The sequence below is a fragment of the Aulostomus chinensis genome, chromosome 14 (assembly GCF_037954235.1).
Source record: "Aulostomus chinensis isolate RoL2024-O1b breed Wild chromosome 14, RoL_Achi_v1.0, whole genome shotgun sequence".
NCBI classification, from domain to species: Eukaryota; Metazoa; Chordata; class Actinopteri; order Syngnathiformes; family Aulostomidae; genus Aulostomus; species Aulostomus chinensis.
Genome location: NC_141333.1, coordinates 1,646,418 through 1,670,272, shown reverse-complemented (window position 1 = coordinate 1,670,272; position 23,855 = coordinate 1,646,418). Strand labels below are relative to the sequence as shown.

The window sequence follows — 23,855 nt, the reverse complement described above, 5'->3', positions numbered from 1 at the left end:
TTTCCTGCCCCGTTCCACCGGAGCCTCCCGATGCGGTTCGGACAACGGCGAATGTGTCAAGTACATCTCAGGTTGTTGTTTCCCACATTTCGCTAAAAAGGAACGGCTCAGGATGATTTATTCTGCTCCTCCCTAATTACCACCAGTGCTGCTGTCACTCTCTACCGCTGAGCTCCTGGTTGCTCTTCCAGTATTACAGAGCCTGGCGACGCCTCTAAACTTTATTTTAAATACTTTAAAATGTTTTACGCTGAGTATTTGGGAGCAGGGATCCAGCTGACCTGCTCCTACCTGGACATGGAGCTCCTGCAACCAGCTGCTAATGGATGGTTGCTTCTGGAAAATAATTAGAAAAGAAGGCAATTACAGCCTCTGCCGGGACGCAGCTGAGCGGTTCTGGCGCCTCCGGCGGCGTTCTGCAGTCACGCTTGTGTCTTCACGCTGCAGGGGAACAACAGAAAATGGAGTTTCTCTCTGAGGATCAATAACGACGATCATCCTCCAGACCTCCATGTTCCTATCAGTCCTGCTGCTCTCGTGTTGCTCTCCGTCTGAGCGTCATGGAGATGCTTTGAAATGGTTAATAAACTCAGGTGATCGTAGGGTTATGCACCGCCGAGTTGTGCGCGTGTGTGTGCGTGCGCGTGTGTGCGCGTGTGTTTCGCAGCTGAAGTGAGGGTGCTCCCACCCTCTGGTCCAGCGTGTGCGTTTACAGCGCTCACTCTGGTGCAGGTTGTTCTGCAGTACACTTTGTGTTAAGCCACATTGAGCTCCGCACTCATGAATATTTATGACCGCACTCCTGAAACACTCGACACAAACACACCGATCCGCCTGCTGCTGCTTTGTTCTCACTTCAAGATCTTTCTGTGGTTCAAACTCTGGTCTGGGATCAGTTGACAAAGACTCTGGCAGAAATGTCTTCTGTGGAAATCAAAGTTTATCTTATCAGATGAGGGAAATGATGGCGTTCACGGTGTTTGTTAAGGTTCCATGCTTCTTTTCTGTTGAGTTTTGTTGCACTTCCGTAGTATCAAATAGAGCACGTGTGTGTGTGCGAGTGTGTGTGTGCAATAACAGCACTGCTGAGGACCGTTTGCTTTTAATTTGTGGCTGCGTCCAAGCTGTGACATAAGAGCAGCAGTGTGGAGGACAGTCGTCTGGCTTCAACCGTGTTTCCCTGCAAGTCATAACATGATTATTGATTTCCAGTTAGCTCTGTGTGTGTGTGTGTGTGTGTGTGTGTGTGAGAGAGAGAGAGAGAGAGAGAGAGAAATGTTCTAATGTCTAGGACAAGGGAAGAGACGTACAAGAGATAAGAAGCTCACTGTCAGGTTAACATGGCTTTAATTAGCCGACTCCTTGTTAGCAGCAGCCTGCTTGATCAGCCAGTGGCGAAGCGGCGTCATCCCTCTGAACGACCCTTGAAATGATGTAAACAGGCAGTGCGTCAAAGTGAGATGATAGTAGACTTTAAGTAAACTTTATTCGGTGTTATTTACGGTCAGTTATTTGAGGGCCTGACCGTCATTTCCTCCTGTCGTGCGAATGCTTCCGCATCATGTGGTGGGTGTGGCCACAGAGATACGGCAGCGGCGGCCTCTGTTGTGATTTGTGGTGGTTTAAACTTAACACAAACAGTCGAATTGATGTGGATTGACCTGATGAGAACGCACCTGAACAGGTCGGTCACATGCTGGTGTGAAAGATTAGCAAACATGCTTCACGTTAGCTTAGCTGATACTTTAGAGTCCAGGCTGAAACTTCTTTCTCTGCTCTGTGCGACTCACTGAAAGTCCCTGAGTTCTCGTCATGACCTGTGGGGTCCAGGTTTTGTCGTCTTGTGTGGGGTTCGTTTTTGTCTTTTCTTAGTTGATCTGTAGTCACGGTGAGTCTCTGGCTGATGTGCAAGAAGTGGATCCTTGTCGAAGTAACACGGATCTAAAAACCTCTCATAAATACTTCAAGATCTCCACATTTTGTACCTAAAAACTTTAAAGACATATTTGTAGAGCGCAGCTGCAGAGGTGCAGGATCGGCGTGGAAACATACGAGCTTCAGTGTGACTGGGAGGAGGCGCTGGAGTCCTGTGACTGAGAGTACAAGGCTGCTGTTATTTAGCGCTGAAGTAGCACAGCGCCAACATGTGCTAACCATGAGCTCTTTGTTCTCCCGCGTCTCCTGGTAGGTGCTTTGTTCCCTTGCCGGGCGTCTGCGTGATTCATGATACTTGCGGCGAAGCAACGGAACCGTCTTAAAAGGGGACAATGCTCATAAAAACACATCGTTGACTCTTTCTGTGTGTGTGTGTGTGTGTGTGTGTGTTCAGGAGGTGAGGGGAAGTGGTTAAAGGCATTTGTATTCAGGCGAAGGATCTGCTGATGGGTGGAAAGTGTCGAGATATGGTTTTATTGTGTTTGTGTTTACTCGTGAATCCACAGCAGCCCCTGCACGCTCATTAATGTATAATCCAGACAAATGGGAGTATCAGGAGCACACACACTCTCACACACACACACACACACACACTGCAGTATATTGTGTAGGCAATGAAGGGTTTTTTTCATGGTCTCTGGTACTCTGATGTTGATCTTTCCCTTCTTCCTGTGTGTCTCGTTGTCAACAAATGCCCCTCAGATGGGCTCTGGAGGCAATGTGGGCGTGGTTTAGGTCTGATGACCGTTAGCGAGATGCTACTGTAGCATCACTTCCATTCCAGCTGGAGGAACAACAAGTCTTCTCTGTAAGTGAGTTCCTGGAGCTGAGTGGATGAAGCTAACCTGCTAGGACGAACAGGAGTCTTGAGCTCAATATGATGGGTTTCCCTCCGGCTTCACATCTTAGTGACTGCAGGACGCAGAAGGAGCCAGCCATGTGTGCTTAGCTTGAAGCTAAAGACGGCTAACGGCAGCTACACTGTCCAGTAATGTTTGTTTACAAGCATTCCGGGTCGCGTGTTGTAACCCAGGTCCTCTTCATCCATCCGTACGATCAGTGACCCAGACACACTTGGACGAGCCAGAACAGCTCTGGTTGGGTGGAACCATGGAGGAACGCCGAATTAGAACAAGAATGAGATGAATCAAATCAGCGAGCTTTATTTTGAAGCGAAGAACTGACAAAGCCATTAGTGGAACTGAGAAGTTGAGATCAGCAGGAAACACGGAGGAGTCGGAGTTTCCTGGCTGGAGTCAAACGCTTTTCCGGGATGTTTGCGTTTAAACGTGTGTGAGTGACCTGTGGGAACCGCTAGCACCAGGAAGGAAACCTGCTGAGAACCCTGCTCTGATTTACTCTTGTTTTTCTCTTGTCTTGTTTATGTTTGGAGATTCAGCGCACGCACACACACACACACACACACACACACACACACACGCACGCACACACACTCTCTGGTGCTCTGTGTTTCACCCTCACTCTGGGCTCAGCCTCTTGGCTCTCTCTCCCGTTGGCTGTGACACTGTGTTCTAGTTTGTTCCCGCAGTTGTCGGCCAATAAAAAGAGCAAGGCATGATGGGAGTTCACCAAACCAGGCAGGTTCAGCCAAAGGCAAAAGGTTTGAGCTGAAATGACCTGAAATCTATTGCCAAGGACGCCGGTCCTGTCGAGTCCTGGACACAGGCACACACACACACAGGCACACACACACACACACATGCGCACACACACCTCAGAGGACGGAGGTCGGTGTGTGTGTGTGTGTGTGTGTGTGTGTGTGCGTGTGTCCAGGATTCAAACACAAGTACACAGGAAAACATGGACCTCCTTCTGGTTCTTTTTGTTCCTGTGTTTTCTTCCGTTGTAATTTCCTCTGATGTTCTTTTCTTCTGGTGAGAGTTTCGGACCGCATGTGAAAACACCGAACGCTGAGAACCAAGACACTCCCCTTCAGAGAGACCAGACATTTGTGGGTAAACCAGGACACGGTGGAGATGTGGGAGGTCAGACGAGGACACGTTCGACAACTGACCATGTGTTTAAAAAGCAAGGGCAGTGTTGGCGGGTCGGGACATGTGGGACATCTTTCGAGGGCGAGGACACTTTCAGAGAGTTGGAGGACATTTGGGACTTATTGGGACATGATGGGGGTGTGGGACGTCGTTCTGCTTGGATAAAGTCCGAACTTCTTCAAAAGGCCAGCGTGATTTCAACTGTGCAACCAGTTTGGAACAATCAGGACACTGAGAAGGGGGGAACTCTCCAACTGTTATGAGAACTATCAGAAAAGTCTTCTGGTTCCAAAGTAACGCATGATTTATTAACAGTGGACACAAAAAGACGGCTTACAAATAAACTGAATATCTGAAGACCTTCGGTTTTCATGGAAGAATTCAGTTTAAGTGGAAACATCGCGTTGCACTGAATGTGTGAGTGTCTGGTTGTGCACGTGATCCACCATGATGGACGACGTCCTCCCGATCTCATCAGTTTGGCCTGTGGTGATATGATCAATCCCCCCAGCCCTCAGACACACACACACACACACACACACACACACACACACACACACACACACACACACACAAAGCACATTTTGTTCATTGATCTGAGTGATGTGGTGTTTTTAATCCTCAAGGAATGCAAACAGAGCAGTGGATCAATAGAGGCCACTCAGACGTCAGCCAGAGCCAGCATGCTATCAGGACACACACACACACACACACACACACACACACACCATTATCCTGATAAATGCTTCCATGATCACCGTGCAAACGCAGCTCAGATTTGGATTTAAACGTGCTCTTTCCCGTTAGCTTCCAGAAAGTAGCCGCTAGTGGTTCTGGGCGCCATTATGGCGGCAACAGTCAACTGCATCGAACAACAGTTTCTTTGCAGCTGCAGCTTCCATCTTGGTGTCATTTATGACACTAGCGTGAAGGTTCTGGACTGCTGGACGGTCAGAAAAAGCAACGTGGACGACAATAAACCTCCTCAGGGACAGCAGAGGTTCTTCAGGCTTCTCTCTGGTCTCGGGTCTCTAAATGTCCTGGGGTCAAACTTCAAAAGCCGTCGTCTGCGTTTCCACACTGCATCCATAATTTTCACCAGGATTGTAAACGTGACGGGAACGTTGGAGGTGATGGATTACGACTCTGGCGAATCTGTAAAACTGGACGTTCATAGCATGACAAGAAAATCAATCTAAAAACGTACATGTATGATTTAGATGGCACTGAAATCACGCCGGGCTGCCTCTCAAGTTTGTGGCTTCAAACTTTGGCAGAACACACACACACACACACACACACACACACACACACACACACACACACACACAGTCAAAGGCAAAAAGCTGTGACATAACAGGTTAGGGTGATGTATCCTGTGATGTCACAGCTTTTTGCCTTTGACTGTGTGTGTGTGTGTGTGTGTGTTCGTCTTCACATCCTCCATAGAGGTGTGTTTGTTCACCCGAATGACATCACTCCTTCATGGTAGCGCCAAACATGACCAGCTGGTGCGTCCAGATAAACTCGTCCGCTGGCGCTCGTCCACGGTAGCAGCGAACTACCACGACACGTTCCAGTTCGTTTTTAGTTCAGTCAAAATTTTGGTGGGTCTCTAACCTGGGTGACATCAGACGACCGTCCTGAAACTTGGGAAATGGAGGTTGTTGAGCAGTTGCGAGTGTTGCGAGTGGTTGGCGGACGCAGAGTCAGACTCAGGATAAAAGGTCTCGGCTGACGTGTTGTTTCAGCTCTGAGCTGAGATCGTTGGCGCTGACGGCCGGCAGCTTAGTAGCACAGGACGCCATCATCAGTGTGACGCTGCCCGCAAAGAAACACCTGACATGAAGCATTCACGCCAGGAGCTGAAGCTGGATGTTCAAGGTTCAAGAGCTTTTCACACAGCCAACACGTATGTTGTGCCAGTTGTTTACGGGGAACCTCCTCAGGGAACCTTGCTCTGGTGAGCAGCGACAGCACGCGCGTTTGAGGGAGATGAGTTCTGACGCGTAGAAGCTGATTTGTGTTCTTAGAGTGGAGTCGCCGTTGTTGGCGGCTGAGACGCAGCCTCACGTATGTAAGTGGGATGCCATTGGGTGCAGATGATGTGGCTGCGCTTCGTTTTACTCTACATGTTTTAATTCCTCTGAAATTGTTGGTCTCATCAGATTTCATCAGCAGCAAACGGCGACGAGCAGCAGAGGCGGCGTGTGACATCAGGACCGTCCGAGATAAATAAAAGCATCAATATCCTGTGAGCTCCTGTGCAGCTCCGCATTAGAGCGCTGCTCTAATGTGCTTTTGGAATGCGAAACCCAGTTAGAGGACGCGGGCGCCGTGTATGTGGTCACAAAGCAAGACAAATGACCAGTGTTTGCTTGTGGGAGCCACGTCATCTGCGAGCTGGTTCCGCTTCATGACTGTAAATGAGCGTTTTAACCATCAGAGACTTTAAAGTTCCACACAAAGGCAGCGCCCGTGTTTGCTGGCCTAAACTAGACGATGCAATTGTGTGCGTGTTCTGGCCCTGAAGCCCTGACAGACACCCCGGGCCCCCGAGGGAGCGAGGAGGTGGAGTTCCCTCTGACTGGGAGGCTGTCATGGGAGATTGGTCTGGAAGAGATGCAGGATCAAGGTTTCACCAGGCTTTTTACTGGGGCTTAGTGGCTAATATCACCACAGCGGAGGGTCTCTGCCGCACGCTGCTTAGCATTCAGCACACATGCAGAAGAACCAGCAGGCTGACTGAACCGTGGCAGCCAGCGCTCATGTCGAAGGTGAACAGCTTCCATGGGAAATACACAAGAAAAACACCTGCAAAGTGATTCTGATGGTTGTTTTCAGGGATGTGACAGTAGGAAACTGTGGTTTCTTAGAGATTCTATCGTCCCTTTGTTGTCAGTAGCGCCAGTAATCCCCTGAATCCCGCGTTGGCTCATGGATCGACAAATCAATGTTCTGCCAGTGCGTTCTCTCTATCTGAAGCAGAACGTTAAATACAAACCACGCTAGCGATTCCTAGCAAAGTAGGAATATGGTAGCAGCGAGGCATGCTAGCGCTAGTCGTGTCCACTAGCCGGGAACGTTAGCAGAATGATGTTTTAGGTTCTACTAAAATGGATGACAGCGTGTTTCATGTTGAACTACTGCAGCAGACGTGATGGAGGACTCGTTAACTGCAGCTAGCGTGCTGGCTACTGGAGTCGCGAGCAGGTCTCGCCGCTCGCCTGCTGCCTGACAGCGCTTGGTGGGATCAACTTCCTCCTTGCTGGGCTCGGACTGCCTGACCAGTCAATGAGGACTCGCTCTTTTGGGACAACGGCTGCTAGGGAGCCTGGCGAGCCTGAGTGATGAACTGAAACACGGTTCAGGTTCAGGTTGGTGGTTCAGGAGCTGAGGGCCTCCCGGTGAAACGGCCTCAAAGGGCCAGCAGTCTCCTCTTATCCCTCGTATCCCGGGGAATCTCCTCCCGGCCGCTGCAGTGATTTACTGACCGGGTGTCAAGTCTGTCTGGTGTTGTTGTGGTTCTCCTGATCTTGCTGGATGTTCTGTAGGTCTCTGAGAGAGAGACGTGGGGGGGGTAGGTAGGTGTAGAAAATAGAGAGTGAGCGATTAGGTGCAGCACTGAAGTGACCTGCTGACTGCTGAAGCGTGACAGCCGGTATCCTCCCACCGATATGAAGGCTTGAAATGACAATCTCCTCTCTACCTCTGGCCATATAACTCCTCTTCCTCCTCCCCCTCCTCCTCTTCCTCCTCTTCTTCCTCCTCTTCCTCCTCCTCTCTGGCTCTCCTTTTCTTGATCTGCCTTTGTTTTTCCAGCCTGTCCTCCTCGTCTTACCAGCTCAACTCCTGTTTATGTGACAGCAACAGATTCAACACGCTGACTTTTGATTCAGCGTGAAATAAGATTCATTGAAACAGTCGCTAGTCGCGGCCAACACGGCCCACGATTCCCCACGCTCTCGAGTGCCAGACCCCTCACCGGACCCGTCCACCGGTTCCACCTGTCCAACTCGGAATGAACATGGATGATTATCTTATACTTATTTACATTTTACCCACATTAATTTTACCCTAAAAAATTCTTATAAATGTCCCGTGAAATTGAATCTCCATGTTCTCCGTTTCAGTCTCGTGTCGCTGCCCAGCGTTCCTTTGATTCTCGACGGATTCCAAATGTTTCCAGACCGAAATATCGGTCTTTCATTTAAAATATGCAGTTGTTTGTTGACTCGTCCTGCCTACAGAACCGAGCGGGTTCTGAACTATTTGCCAAGGACCTTGAAAAGATCCTCATCAGCTGTTTGTTTTCAAGACCATTTGGCCTGATTCAGGTTTTAGAACTTCAGAACTGAGACGGTACAGCAGAGCTGGCGGCTCAGTTACCTCAAAGCTGGAGGAGCCAACCCTCCAGCAGTACTTGGTACCGGAGCTCTCTGGTACTGGAGCTCTCTGGTACCGGAGCTCTCTGGTACCGGGGCTCTCTGGTCCGGAGAGTACCAGAGTTCTCTGGCTGGATTTGCCTCTCAGACTCAGTCACGCCTCAGGGGAGTCTGCGTTTCCATCATGGCTGTCAGGGCTGAATGATCCTGCCTGTCGATGCTTGACCTTTTCCCTCTGCAGCAGCTCAAGGCCGCGGTGTCAGGTCAGTCTGGAGCTCGCTGCCCCCTGGTGTCGCTGCAGAGAACTGTGGCTCTCCCAACCGGGGGAGACTCCAGATCAAACTAACAGAGCCTCATCCTTCTCTCACACTCAGGGGTGAGGTCCTGCTCACCTCGCTGAGGAGGAGGTCTGAGCCACGCCGATGCTCGGCTCCACATATCAGAACGCCACCCCTCTGACCAGTGGATCGCTCCTAAACACAGGGGCCAGCTGCGTGTGTGTGTAGTGTCGTGTGCGCGCGCAGTATAGAGCATCAGTGTGTATTTTAATGACACTGACTGAGGCGGGGGGGGGGGGTTGTTTACCCCTCACACTTGTGTATTTGCCCGTCTTCGTCATGTGGGTACTGTGTGTTTATGGCTGTGTGTCTACAGTGACGACAGAGCCTTTGTGTGTGTGTGTGTGTGTGTGTGTGTGTGTGTGTGTGTGTGTGCGTGTGTGTGTGTGTGTGTGCTCCATACGTCCTCTATAGGTGCTGGTAGGAGGCTGATGGGCTGCAGGGAGGCTCATCCTCATTGTTCCTCCTCTCCTCTTCGCTCCTCTCATCCCTCTCTCCTGTCGTCGTCCCACACTGTACTTCTCTCTTCCCTACATTTGTCCTCCCGTCTCTTCTTTGTTATCCTCCTTTGTCCTCTTCTCTTCCCTTTCTCCTCCTCTGTCTCTTTTTTCCAGTTTTTCTGCTTACGTCCACGATTGTCTCTTCTCTTCTCTGACATCTTGTCTTCTTTCCATTTATTTTTCATCCCTCATTCCCTTTGGCCTCACCTTCTTGCCGTCCTTGTTTTGTCCTCTTGGTCCTCTCTCATTTCTTTATTGTCCGTCTTGTATTTTCCTTCCTTTCTTCTCCTCTGACTTTCTGTTCTTTCTCTTTCTTCCTTCAGATGTCCATTTCTGCTCTTCTATTCTGTCGTTCATCATCTTCCCCTTCTTTACCTTCACTCATGTCCTCTATTGTCCGTCGGGTCTCTCTTGTCTCCATTGTCCTCTTATATTTTCACTCTCTTATTTTCTTCTCTTCATTTCCACTCCTGTCATCTGAGGTCTTCTTTTTTCTTCCTCAACAATTTGCTTTCTTCTCGTTTTCTTAAGTAATTTTCTCGTCTGTTCCTCTCCTCCTTTTGTCTTTCTTTTGTTCTCTCTCTTCCTCCTCTATTTTGTCTTCTTTCCTCCATCACTACTTTGTTCTTTCTTTCCTCCATCCTCTTTGTCCTGTTTGTCTTCTATCCTCTCTCGTCCTCAAGTCGCTCTACTTTTTCACTCCCTCTATTGTTGATTGTTCTCTTCTTTTCTATTGTTTGTCTTTCTTTTCTGCCACCCTCCTCATTGCTCATGATCCCTCTTTCTCGTTGTCTAATTTCTTTGTTCCTCTTTTTTCTCCACTCTTTTGTCCTCTTCCTTTTGGACACGTCTCGTCCTTCCTGTTTTCCTTTGTCCTCCGTTCCTCTTCCCTCCATCTTGTCTCGTCCTGGTGAGATATTGCCCCTGTGATACATTGTGACAGTGACGTTAATGGAAGCACTGTACATTTAACGACCTATATCTCTGGAAATTCCTCTGCCACGCACACACACACACACACACACACACACACACAGATAATTACTATCACAGCAGCAGGTCTGTACACCTGTAAACACAACAGATATGTGTGTGTATTGTAATTTCCTCTACAAAAGACTAATACGATTAAAGGATCATGTGTTTATATGCACGTGTGTGTGTGTGTGTGTGTGTGTGTGTGTGTGTGTGTGTGTGTGTGTGTGTGTGTGTCAGAGGACAAGTGCCATTTAACTGGATGTGATTGTCAGCGCCGGCTGCTTGTTGTGATATGACACAGCTGTCAGCGCCACAACAAAAGAGTGAGTGGTAGCGCCGCGCTGGGAGGTGAGAAGCGAGGAAGAGGGAGGAAAGTGATGAGGAGGGAAAGAGCGAATATGAGCGAGGCGCCGCGGGAGAAACGAGTAGAGCTGCAACAAAGACAGGAGATCAAAGAGCTGAGTGTTGGCGGCGCCGGTGGAGGAAGCAAGAGGCTCATTTAGCTAGCAGCCTCTTCGGTGCAGGGACGTGGGCCTGCGTCCAACATGCGTGTCCAGCGCAGCCAGAACTTTGGCCCGTGAACTCTTCAGTCCAATAAGGTTCATCACAAAAAGATCTGGGGAAGGTTTGACACGTCCGGTGGAAACGCCGCGATGAGCGCCGCCGGCTGAGCGCCGCAGGAGCGAACCCCTCCGATAGTCCTTCCCTACCTGGTGGAAACCCCGCTGCACTGTCACATGGCCCTCATTAGCCAACTGCTCTCCATGCTGATCCGTAATGGGAGAATTCCCGGCTTCTTCCACATAATTGATTCCCAGTCGTGGAAGTTGTGGCGGCTGCTGCAGCTCCTGGGATGGGATCAGGTCTCACGTGTTGCTTAACCTTTTCACATCTGCTCCACCCGATCAGCTGCTTTCACCTCGGTGCCGATCTCTACTGCGCCGCCGGACCGCTCTGGTCCCTACAGCAGCACATGTGGGCTGAGGTCAGGTGGACCTGTGGCTGTCAGGCGTCTGTCGGGTTTTACACACGAGCAATCGTCTGTAACGCGTCCGAGATGTCTGGGAGATGTTGGGTCTTCATCTTGACGTTTGTTGTTGTCAGGGTGTTCATCAAATCTGCCCTTCATGTCAGTGATGACATCACGGCGAGGAGTCGTCCAGCGGCCACCATATTCAACATAAACACTCCTTCCATCTTCTTGTGGTGAATTCTCTATCTGCTGTGATTTGGCACGAATGAAAAAGAGTCCGAACCAAGAAACTGACTTTCTGTCATGACTGATAGAGTCATGTGACTGCTCGCCGCCGCCTCCCTCCTCCGGTGTCCCTGTCGTCCACCAATCAACCAGTTTGTTGACAAAAGAACATGTTGTTATGTAGCTGCTGATGAGTGTGTGTGTGTGTGTGTGTGTGTGTGTGTGTGTGTGTGCGTGCATGTGCTCAAGTGCACAAACAAAGCCACACATTCTTTTCTGTGGATGTTTAATTTTGTTTTCTGTAGTTTATTGCAGCAGTACTACTGATGTACTACTCATGTTTGTAGTTTTCTACCATTTTCTCCTTGCTTGGGTTCTGGTGTGGCCGCGGCAGCCTCACACCAGCAGGATCCGTTCAGGCACATATAAGAGGAACTGATGAGGACCTGGACCTTGGTCCTCTTGTGTTCTGGATGCAGGGGAACGTCGCCTGCTGATGTCGGCTTCTTTTCTGACTAAATTGCTGAATAATTTGTCAGCAGGTCCAATAAACGCAGGCGGATTAAAATTTAATGGTTGATTTTTGTCATGAATAAACAATAGTTTTTGCGTGTTGTTGTTTTTGTATTAATTAATAATAATCCTGTCTCTCTCTCAGGATCTGAGGCGGAGCTTCTGTCTGAAGCGGCTCCCTCGGTGGTTTGGAGGCTCATCGACGCCATCGAGAAACACGGTGAGGAAACATGTTAACACACGTGTGGAGGGAGCGTGTTCGTCTTGGTTTAATGGAACAGTGACATGGATGTCATGTGTAGATGGGGTTAGCTTAGCTTATCTGTGTCAGACGCAGCAGCCTACAGCTCCTGCAGCGTTTGATGTCTTGACGGGAGGAAGTCAGTGACTGACGGGCGGGACAAACCAGATGTGAAACGAGATTCACGTACGGAACACCTGAGGCCGACCATGGGTTCCAGGAGCTCCAGTTTGTCAAGCCTTGAGTACCATGAAAAGAAACGTCTGGCGCAGATTCCACAAAGCAGTGCAGTGCAATGAGCAGTGTGCTAGCAAGAACACGCTCACGAGGCTACGAGTGAGCTAAAAGGCTATCGAACAGTGACAGCCCACATTCGCAGTGGCTCCCTTCCAGAAGTACGTTTCCGTTTCAGTTCCTCCACCAACGGTCTTCTTTCTGTAAAGCCAGCTGCACTTGGGTCTGCTGTCGTCTTTGTACAATCTCTGTGGTACTTAAACCTTAGATTCCAACGCCTTCTGTGTTGGTCCTGCAGGTCTGAGCAGTGAGTCCCTGTATGGAGCCCCCCCAGCCTCCGGCGGACCAGCAGAGCTGCGTCAGGCTTTGGACTCAGGTACCATCCATGTGCACGCACACACACACACACACACACACACACACACACACACACACACACACACAGCATTTTCTTTATTCAAAACACCAAATATTGAATCCTTCCTTTCCACTAGAAAGGTGGGAGGAGTCTGACCGAGTGATGCAGCAGAGACACTAACATGCTGATAGTAACACATGAAGCAACAAGTGGTTCTCCTCCAGTTCTGGTTCTTACCTTTGCACCAATAAAACCAGAACTACTGTTGATCGGGTTCCAGAGACCTTCATCATCATCATCGTCGTCGTCGTCGTCGTCATGGCAGGAGTCAAAGTCGGTCAGACCAAAAGAAAAGTTGGCTGAGTTTGAGCTGCTGAAGTTCAGGTTGGCACCACCAGGGAGTGCTCTGACTCTGTTCTTTGTTTTGGAAGAGAGGAGGGGAACTCAAAATCAGAGTAAGGGAGGAGGAGGGAGGGAGGACAGAACCATTCTGAATATTTAGGGATCATCTCACCACACTTGCAGATCCCTGTGGTTCTTCCTGACGGTGTCGCCGCCCAGTTAAACACCAGGGGACCATGGTTACTGCTGCCCTCGGTCGCTGGTGAGACCTCCATCGCCATGGCGGCTGATGGCTGGTGGGCATCCTTTGACAGCAAAGTCCCTCCAGTCTTAGATTTTATAAACGCCTCCGTTAACACACATGAGAGGGACTTAAGAGAGAGACTTCACAGGGAGACTTAAGAGGGAGCGCACGCCACGCAAGCTAGTCTGACGTCCAATCAGCATGCAGCTGAGCAGTGATCAGAGCATGTGATCAGAGCACGCCAGCGCCCTCACACTCCAGAACGGACAGAATAATTGATTACTGTCATAATCGAATGGAATCAGTGATCCGGAAATCAATAGATGCTAATAACCGTTAGCATCAAACTGAGAGGTGATAAAGAAGCTTAAAAAAGTGTAGAAATGATAACTGATGGGAGTGCGTATAATTAAATTGAATATTCTGCATGCGTGCACGTGGCGCGACGGAGCTCAGATAGTCGAACAGAGAACGTTTGGCTAAAGGAACCGCATCCACAGGCGGCGTTCCTCCACGCCCGGGAACTTTACACCTGTCAAAGAAAATCTAACGTCTGCAGAATATTACCAGTTCACTTAAATATTTGTTGTCCTTTGTGGACGAATGTTTATGCTATGTTTATGTTTCTTCTGCTCATTCCATGAGTGACACCAACCGCCGGAGTCAAATTCCTTGTGTGTTGTGAACAAACTTGGCCAATAAAACTCATTCTGATTCTGATGTTCACTGGGACGAACACCTTCCTGGTGATGGACCGCGGATGCACGAGTGGCGGGAATCCTACCGTCTCTTCAGATAAGTCAGCACCGGAGTTTTGAGATGTGCTTCAGCGTCTTAAGAGGACGGTAAACAGGAGCTCACCTGGCCTTGACCTCGACCGCGGCGGCGGTGGCGGTGGGTCAGCAGGGGGCTGAAGACATGCACATACTCAAAGTAATTGACTGAAAGGAGCTGACATGCAGGCACTCGGAGGAATTTACCATTCAGCCTTGACACGCACAGCCACGTATACACACGGACAGAAAAGGGGCTGCATGAGAAAGAGCCTTCACACGTTAGGGAGGAAAATCCATGGAAATGCAGCGGCAGACGTCCCGCGGTCAGGCTGGCTTTATGTACAGTAATTGCTCTAATAGACATGGACAGATCCTATGGAATATATATGAAAAATAGAGGCACAAGTGCAGATTTGCCCTGACAGCTGTCTGCCAGGTCACATGAACACGCACAAAGGAAAAGTCGTGTTGTTCGAGGGGCAGCGGGGAATGTGTGTGTGTGTGTGTGTGTGTGTGTGTGTGTGGGTGGGTGGGGTGGGGTGGGGGGTCAGTCTGGTGTTTGAGGGGGGGTGGGAGAGCAAAGTTGGACCAGGAGCCTTGTGTCTTCCCTCCCTGCTCCAGAACATGGAGAACTGAATTCTCACAACATCCTTTCTCAGCATTTTGATGGAGTCGATCAAGATTTTCTCTTTTGATTGAAAATCTTGTTTTAATCGATCCAGCCCGGAGACCTGAAGTGTCCCGGTATTGTCAGTACTCCTAGTTTTAAGGAATCTTTTTTTATTCACAGAAGTCAAAGACTAACCACAGTGACAGCCTCCTGGCCCTGGCGCGTCCGCTGATCTTGTGTAACTCTGTGGTTCTAGTTCTAGAGGCAGCTGGATCGATGTGTGCCTGCTCTTGTGTGGGGGCACCCAAAGGATGACCACCATCTTCCATCCATCGCACCTGAGTCCAGCTCCGTGAGGCGTTCTGGATCCATTCGGGTCCAGAACCATTTAAACCGCTATTAAGGTGGAAATCTGTTTTCGTACAACTCTGGCAGTGGTGACGAATCGGAGTAACGGTGAAATGAGGTCCTCTTCGTCCTCAGCCTGGCTGATGTCGGCGTGCTGCTCGGTTGCGAGGAGCTTGGTGCAGCCTCTGTCACGGCGCCGCTGCTCTGCCTCTCTCTCTTTGTTGTGTTTGTGCTGCATGAGTTATGGAATCATGTTACGTAACAGGGAGTTGTTGCATTGTTTGGAAACTCCTCCACACATCCACATCCCGCCTGGTTGCTCCGTCTTACGTGTTTTTTTATTCGTCTGTTTTGTTTGTTTATATGGCCTGTATTTTCCCGTACGTGTGTGTGTGTGTGTGTGTGTGTGTGTGTGTGTGTGTGTGTGTGTGTGTGTGTGAGAGCGTGTAAGAGACACACAGGCTCCGACAGCTTTCTAGAGCATTACCTCATCAAATTGACATCCGATTGGTACATGGCCCGGGCGTTGCCATGGTGACAGCTAGCCTTTTTTAGCCGGTTGGTTCTGCTGTGCCCACACAGAGCTCAGTGTGTTGGCCCAGTAACTCAGCCTGTTAGAGAGAGAGAGAGTGAGAGAGCAGGGTTGGGTCTCTCTACCATTGTGAGGACCAGATTCCGTCTCAGACCTTGAGCGTGAGGACATTTGTGGGAAACATTCCGGATGGTGAGGACATTTTGATAAGTAATTTGTGGGAAGTGAGGATCCGTTTGGAATGTGAAGACACTTCCAGTACAAACAGAAACATGAGGAGATTCTGCTGAGGGTTGGTTGGTGGATGAGGACATTTTGACATGTAGAACTTTATGGGGTTTGGAGTACTTTTGGAATGTGGACAGTTAGCTGGGACAGTGAGGGTATTTTTAGATCTCCAGGCTGCTTCGTTTCCCACGAGTGTGCGTGAAGATGAGAACGTCTCATCTCGTATTTGCCTTTTTAAAGAGTTTGAGGTCAAGCCTGGAGTTTGAGGGCGACTCACTCTGGACCTGGGCTTGCACCATGATGAAGAACCCCCCCATTGAGTGTGAGATGCGTTCATCAGTGTTGCATCGCAGAACTTTCTAACAGCCACAACTGAGCTGTTGGTGCAGCAGAAAGCGAGTGTGCAGGTTCTGTCAATTTAAGGTCCGGAGTGCTGAGCCGGACTCAGACCTGCAGGACTCACCTGATTGTCAATAGCGCCCTCTACCAAATTAATCCATCCCTCCATCATCCCTCCATCTTCCCCCTCTCCTCCTGTTGAGGGTGGTGGGGGTGGAGCCTATCCCAGCAGCCTTCCCCCTGGACAGGTCACCAGTCCATGGCAGGGCCAACACATAGAGACAGACAACCATTGGCTCTCCCAGCCACGCCTACGGTCAATTTAGAGTCTGGATTAACCTGGTCCCTCTTGATGTCTTTGGACTGTGGAGGAAGCTGGAGTACCAGAGAGAACCCAGCAGGAACAGGGAGAACATGGAGACTCACCCAGAAAGACCCCGTGCTGCAGCCGGGGCTCCACCCACAACCTTCTTGCTGGGGGGCCACACTGAGGACCACTGGTCCACCCACAACCTTCTTGCTGGGGGGCCACACTGAGGACCACTGCTCCGCCAGGCTGGCCTCCACGTTACTCTGATAACACCAGTTGCCATAAAGTCTCGTCAATGGCAGGTTAAGAGTTAAAAAAGACAGAATCTCCATAGAAACGGTTCTGTTTGGGCTTTGTGGCTTCCAGAAAAGATAAAGATGGAGTAGCTGGTTATAAACATGTCGCATACGTTTCCAGTGTGTTTCTGGCTCTGGTGGTGTGTGTGTGTGTGTGTGTGTGTGTGTGTGTGTGTGTGTGTGTGTGTGTGTGTGTGTGTGTGTGTGTGTGTGTGTGTGTGTGAGTGTTTGTGTGTGTGTGAAAACTTCGCCTAACTTAGACTGTGTGTGATGATCACTTGGATGTACGCGCTTGGCGGCCACGGCGGCGGCAGCATGTCAGGCTCTGAGTGGGCAGCCTCTGGTTTGGACAGGATGACGCACGTTGGCTGCAGCTGAAGACAGACGGCTCCCTCTCAAACGCGCTCTTATGTGTGATGGAGAGAAGCTGCAGGCTGCTCACCCACGCTCATAAACAATCAATAATCATTCCTCAAACTTTTGAGACATGATGTGGATCCTCCCCCTCCTCCTCCCCCTCCTCCTCCTCCTCCTCGCCTTCTCCCGCCCCCACTGTTAACAACTCCTCCTCCTGGTTCAGATAGATGGAGGCGTCCTCTCCTGTCCTCCATCAGGCGGCTAACTGCTGCTGGCTAACACCCTATTAACCAATCTGCATCCCTGGAACCATTAAATAATCTTTTATTTCACTGCACCCTCTTTATTCAATATCTCCCTCTCTCTCTCGTCCCTTCTCATCTCGTCCTCTTTTATTCGCTCGTCCATCACCATCTCTCCTCTTCGCTTCCCCACCCCGGTGACAGGAGTCGCTGAGTTCAGCAAAACACAAATTAAAAGCGCTCTTGTCCTCCGTCTCTCCATCCTCTCTCTTCCACCTTCATCACTCCATCCTCACAGTTGCTCCTAGCGCTGCTATTGGTCGGAGGTGATGTCATCATCTTCCTCCTGTGCCTGTCAATAACCTATTATAAAAAAAACCCAGCATTTTTACAGTCAGCTGGGGAGCAAACGCGTGCGCACGCACGCACACACACACACACACACACACACACACTGAAAGAAGTGGCTAATTGCAGAGATGTGTTTGTCAGTGTGTCATCGTTGTCAAAGTGGAGAGTGATGTCATCACGCGCAGCAGAAGTCACGCAGGGACACTGAGACGTCTCCTCTCCCATTCAGGAGGTGGAGGCTGGAAACGCGTTATTTTGTGTTGTTAAAGGAACACGCCTCCTTTTAGGGAAAGTCTTTTACTGTCCATCTTCCCCACAGCAGTGGAGGGTGCCCCTTCGCTAGTTAGCTTAGCACAATGAATGGTAGTGGGTGGGAAGTGTTAGCGTAGCATAGATTGATTTTAGACATAAAACTGGTATTTGAATTCTTTCACATGCTAACCAGAGTGATGTGTTCATGAACATCAATACAGTCCATGATTAAATGAGTTAATTCAAAGATTTAACTTGTCTCTCCTGCTCCTCGTCCTCCTCCTCCTCCTCTTGCTCGAATTCCAAGAAATGTCCCAGAATCCTATTCAGATGACATCATCATACACACATTGCTGCTTGTAAACCCAGCATTCATACTGTCGCCATCCTCCTGTCTTGCTCTTCATCTCTGTGTGCTCACTTCCTGTCTCGGCTGCTCATCGCCGCCATATGTTGCCCTGTAACATGAATGACCGAAGCGATACCCATGGCTTCGCCGTCTGTCGGTGCCTCGCTGACACAGTTCCCTTCTCCCATGACATCTTTTGTTTTCTCTCTCTCTCCCTCTCTCTCTCTCTCTTTCTTGAATATAGCTGCTGTTTGTGGATTATAAAGTCGCTCATCCCCATCATTTTGCCCTGGGTTTGGTCTCGCAGGCTGATCTTCCTCTCATCCTGCATATAAACTTGCCTCCAGAAGTTGTGTGACTGTGAGAGGCTATGAAGCCAGGAGTTCACTGATCTAATTGTTAGCTGTCAAACCTTCCTGAACATCGGAGCCGTCGACTGATTTGAGAGGCTTTGACGTATTTCAGTCTCTGCCTGTTGTCCACAGTGACACACTACATACATGCATACAGGAACTACATACATGCATACATGAGCTACATACATGCATATATACACTTCATACATACACGCCATACATGCATATATACACTACATACATAAACTGCATACATGCATACGTGAACTACATACATGCATACATGAACTGCATACATGAACAACATACATGCATATATACACTACATACATGAACTACATACATGCATACATGAACTGCATACATGCATAAATACACTACATACATAAACTACATACATGCATATATACACTACATACATACACTACATACATGCATATATACACTACATACATACACTACATACATGAACTACATACATGCATACATGAACTGCATACATGCATATATACACCACATACATAAACTACATACATGCATATATACACTACATACATACACTACATACATGCATATATACACTACATACATGAACTACATACATGCATACATGAACTGCATACATGAACAACATACATGCATATATACACTACATACATGAACTACATACATGCATACGTGAACTACATACATGCATACATGAACTGCATACATGAACAACATACATGCATATATACACTACATACATGAACTACATACATGCATACATGAACTGCATACATGCATATATACACTACATACATAAACTACATACATGCATATATACACTACATACATACACTACATACATGCATATATACACTACATACATACACTACATACATGCATATATACACTACATACATACACTACATACATGCATATATACACTACATACATGAACTACGTACATGCATATATACACTACATACATGAACTACATATATGCATATATACACTACATACATGAACTACATACATGCATACATGAACTGTATACATGCATATATACACTACATACATGCATATATACACTACATACGTGAACTACATACATGCATATGTACACTACATACGTGAACTACATACATGCATGTATACACTACATACGTGAACTACATACATGCATATGTACACTACATACATTTTCTATACTGTTTATCCGTTAAGGGTTGTTGGGGGTGGAGCCTACCCCAGCTGACTTTGAGGCGGGGTTCATCGTGAACGGGCGCCAGAGGAGTGCTTGTGTTATTCAGTGTCATGAAACACGAAAACTCCATGTTGGCAGGAAAGCACCCAGATGGGCGTGCATGAGAGTGTGGTCCTACAGTAAAGTGACAGTTTTGCAGTAAATGCGGTGGCCCAGGCTCCTTTCAGGCCGTCCATGTTGGGCTCACTGCAAGTCTCCGATCTCCTGATCGTGCTCACTGATTTCTGTTGGCACTCGAGGGCACAGGATGGGGGCAGAGCTTTTGGTGTGTGGCTGGTGTCAGTGCTACACTTACAGTTTGGTTAAGTTCAAGCATAAAGGACTTGTTTAGGTTTAGGAAAACATCAACTAGTTGATCGGAGATTGAAGGAGACCAGCACAGCGCCCCCCCGATGGCTGCCGGTCCCATCGTCAGCCAACCGGCCTCCCCCCCCTCTTGAAATGCTGATGCTTTGCAGAAACGTACGCTGGCACTGTCTTATTAGGACAACTCAACTGTTTCTCTTTTCTTCAGACGATGTCGATTCAGACGCCTTCCAATTTTCCTTTAAAAGTTAAGAAATTTCTCTCAAAAAACAATTCAAGAACCAACTTGGTGCAGTGGTTTTAATAAACCTAAAGTCCCGACTCAGCAGCGGAGCTTCAGCCCTTCTGACCAAACTTTCACACTCTTGGTGAACTCACACGAGGCCTTTCTCATATCTGAATTGGCCCGTCAGAAACTGGAAAACAGAATTTGAAATGAAATCTGAAACTTGAAACGCAGAATGAAATGAAAATGAAAACCATGTCTGTGGGAGAAATGTTCCTCTGCAGAGGAGCTGATTTATCCTTTAATGCTAATTCTCTCTCAACTATTATTAAATTTTGGCCCCTGGATGAACTCGCTGCCTCTCTGATGTTACACGTTCTCTCATGTCTTTGTTCCCTCTGACTGTTCTAGAGGTTCTGCACCTCTCGTCTCTCGCCCGCCTGTTGCACCTCTCAGGGTCCATGTTGTGATTTCTGTGTGTGTGTGTGTGTGTGTGTGTGTGTGTGTGTGTGTGTGTGTGTGTGTGTGAGAGAGAGAGAGAGAGAGAGAGAGAGAGAGAGAGAGGGAGAAATGCCAAGGACTGATGGCTAAATAGAGAGGTGTGTGTGTGTTTGATGAGCAAAAACACATACTAGCAATTTCTACGGTTGTGAGGACATTGTGATGGTGTACTACTCACTTTTTGGGAAACCCTCTTATTGTCCATCGTCCCTACAGTCAGACAAGAAGCGAGCGACTCTTGTCTAGGGAGCTGAGAGCCACACTAGTTAGCTTAGCCCAATGGCTGGTAGTGGGTGGGAAGTGTTAGCATCAGCTAGCTCAGGTCCAGGCTAGTTAGCTTAGCCCAATGGCTGGTAGTGGGTGGAAGTGTTAGCATCAGCGAGCTCAGGTCCAGGATGCTGGTGTGTCCAGCAGGAATCCTCCTCCCCCTCCTCATCATCAGTAGCAGCAGTCGCTCTTCTAGTCCTCAACAAACGTTTGGTTCTGTTGACCCAAGTTCCAATGGAGCTTTGGAGGTGCTGCGTCAAATCACTGCGCCCAGTCAGGAAAGTAGTTCTGGCTACGTGTCTGATTCTACCACTACAATGTCTCCTCATGTTAAACTGGTATTCATTCATTCAAGTACAGCAGGATGGATGGATGGATTGTCGTGGTGGTGTAGTGCAGACGGTTCTAACTCTCCTTATCTCGACTGCCTGATTGCTTCTTTGAGCTACAACAACCCTCCTTCACTGTTTATACCGTTAGCATTAGCTTAGCACGTAAAAGGGAAATGTAAGGGGGAAACTGCTAGCTTAGCTACATTAAAAAACAAACATTTTCTGGTAACTCAAAAGCCAAATCAATATTCCTAGAAGACAACAACAAGAACGTGTTCATCTAAAATGAACAGTAAACAGGGAATTTGTGAGCAAATCCACATTAAACTGATCAAACGTCCCTGCATGCTCATAAACACACATAAACCCCCAAGTATGTGCTGGCCCATTAAAAAGAGCAATAAAGATTTAAACAGGAATATTTCATTACAAGCAGTTAGAATGTCTTTAATGTTGCCTCTAAATGATCACGTTTCCTCTTTAATGTGTTTACTCTCCGCAGCCTTGTGTGCGCTGCATCTCTGAAACTGTGTGTAATTGGTCATAATAATAAAAGTTATAGTCGCAGTAACACACACGCACACACACTCGTGCGTGTGGCTGCAGGACACAGCGGTGTGGCGCTGACGTTATCTGTTGCTTTAATTATCGCCTCGACTGCAGAGAAGCAGCTTAGTTTTGTGTTCCTGGTTGAATTTTGACGGTAAACGAGGAGCGGTGTCAGTTTGACAGCTTCTGGCTCGTCTTTATTCAAATCTGGCAGGTAGAACAACACTGTCTTCCCTCTCTCCGTCTATGAAACTTACCTCCAAGTATAAAGTCACTTTATTTCATCTGTCTTGACGGTTGCGCACCGTCTTCCTCACGCTCGTTTGATATTTGTCTTACAGGATCAGGGTTTTTAATCCTGCCTTCAAAAAGCAATAATGATACTGATCTTGTCGTGACCCTGCAACTAAAGAGCAGAGAAAGAAACGGGATTCAAATCTAACGCGGGTTCAGGAGAAGTTTATTCCCAGAAGCTGTTTCATCTCCCAAACGTTACCCCTTAGGCTCCGGGGCCTGATCAAGCTGTTAGGGGGACTGTGGGCTCGGATCAAGCCGTTAGGGGGGCCCTGGGCTCACCGGGAGCCCCTGTGGCGCTGCAGCAGTTGACCCGGTCTCATAGGAATCTGTGAAGGGCCGTGATGACCTCTGAAGACTGAGGCGGCTCCTGCTGTGCCACGGAAACGAGGCGGAGACGAAGTCAAGATGTCCTTCTGGCTCGCTGCTGCTTCTTATTTAGAAAACTTGATTTCATCATCCAGCGACAGAAGCGTCGTAGAAATGACGTCCAGAATAAATCACGATTTGATTCTGTCTGATAGGTATGTTAGTAACAAAGCTTGGGCTGTGTGTGTGTGTGTGTGTGTGTGTGTGTGTGTTTTTGTGTTTGTGTGTTCTTGCTACATAGTGAGGACTAGAAACGTATTTAACCAACAGAGTGAGGACATGTTAGCCCGTCCTCACATCTTCAAAGGACCGTTTGAAGGTCAAGACTTGGTTTTAGGGTCAAGGTTAGAATCAGGTTCAGGTTAGGTTTAGGGTCAAGGTCAGGGTCAGGGAGTCAGTTGAGATGGTGTAGGGGGAGGGATGTATTACGTCAATGAAAGTCCTCACAAAGATATAAGTACAAGGATGTGTGTGTGTGTGCTGGTCACTAAGGGAACCTCATGTGTGCTGTTCTCCCCTGGTGAATTTCCTCACCATCAAGTGATGATGCCGCCAACTCCACATGTGAAGGGGCGGAGCCACGACCAGGACCGTCTGGGTGAACTGGTGATGAACAATTGGGTAAAAAAAAAAAAAAGAGGCAAAAAGACAAAAACTAAATCTCACATCTCTGCCTCGTGTCTGGAGAGCCTCAGCTGTTGAACATGTGATTTACACCCCAAAACCCTTACGGACAAAGTGACCTTTGACCTAAAAAGGAAGTGGCAGCACTTTACAGAGTACAGAATTCTTGTTTACTGACCTGTATTGTGTTTTCAGGGACTTTCAGGGAGTCAGTGCACTTTCCTGTGTTGTCATTCAGTCGCTCCTCCTCAGCTGAGGAACTGGGTTATGTAGGAGCCTGTAAACACTGTGAATGTGGCAACGTGACTCTGCACAGAGAAGCGAGGACGTCTGATGATGTTCTTGAGACCTCAGAGAGCACATGAGGTTGTTGTTGTTTTGTTCCTTTCACCTCATGTCATCTCATATCAGAGCAGGAGAAACATTTTATTGCTGCTGTATATGAAATTAAATGGTTCCATCAGATTATCTAGTAAGAGTTGTCCGGGCATGACCTCCACACTCCTCAGCT

The 23,855-nt window shown here is 48.4% G+C and overlaps 1 protein-coding gene across 2 annotated transcripts in view; it reads left to right on the top strand.

Moving 5' to 3' along the window:
• Positions 1 to 23,855, top strand: part of pik3r3b (phosphoinositide-3-kinase, regulatory subunit 3b (gamma)) — a 138,840-nt gene that overhangs the window by 25,212 nt on the left and 89,773 nt on the right. Inside the window, exons 2-3 of one of the 2 annotated variants that reach the window (XM_086225385.1) lie at positions 12,008 to 12,082; positions 12,636 to 12,713. The exons of the other annotated variant lie outside the window; for it this stretch is intronic. Coding sequence (XP_086081511.1) covers positions 12,008 to 12,082; positions 12,636 to 12,713 — 153 coding nt within the window. The remainder of the gene's footprint in view (positions 1 to 12,007; positions 12,083 to 12,635; positions 12,714 to 23,855) is intronic. 2 annotated transcript variants of the gene reach the window in all.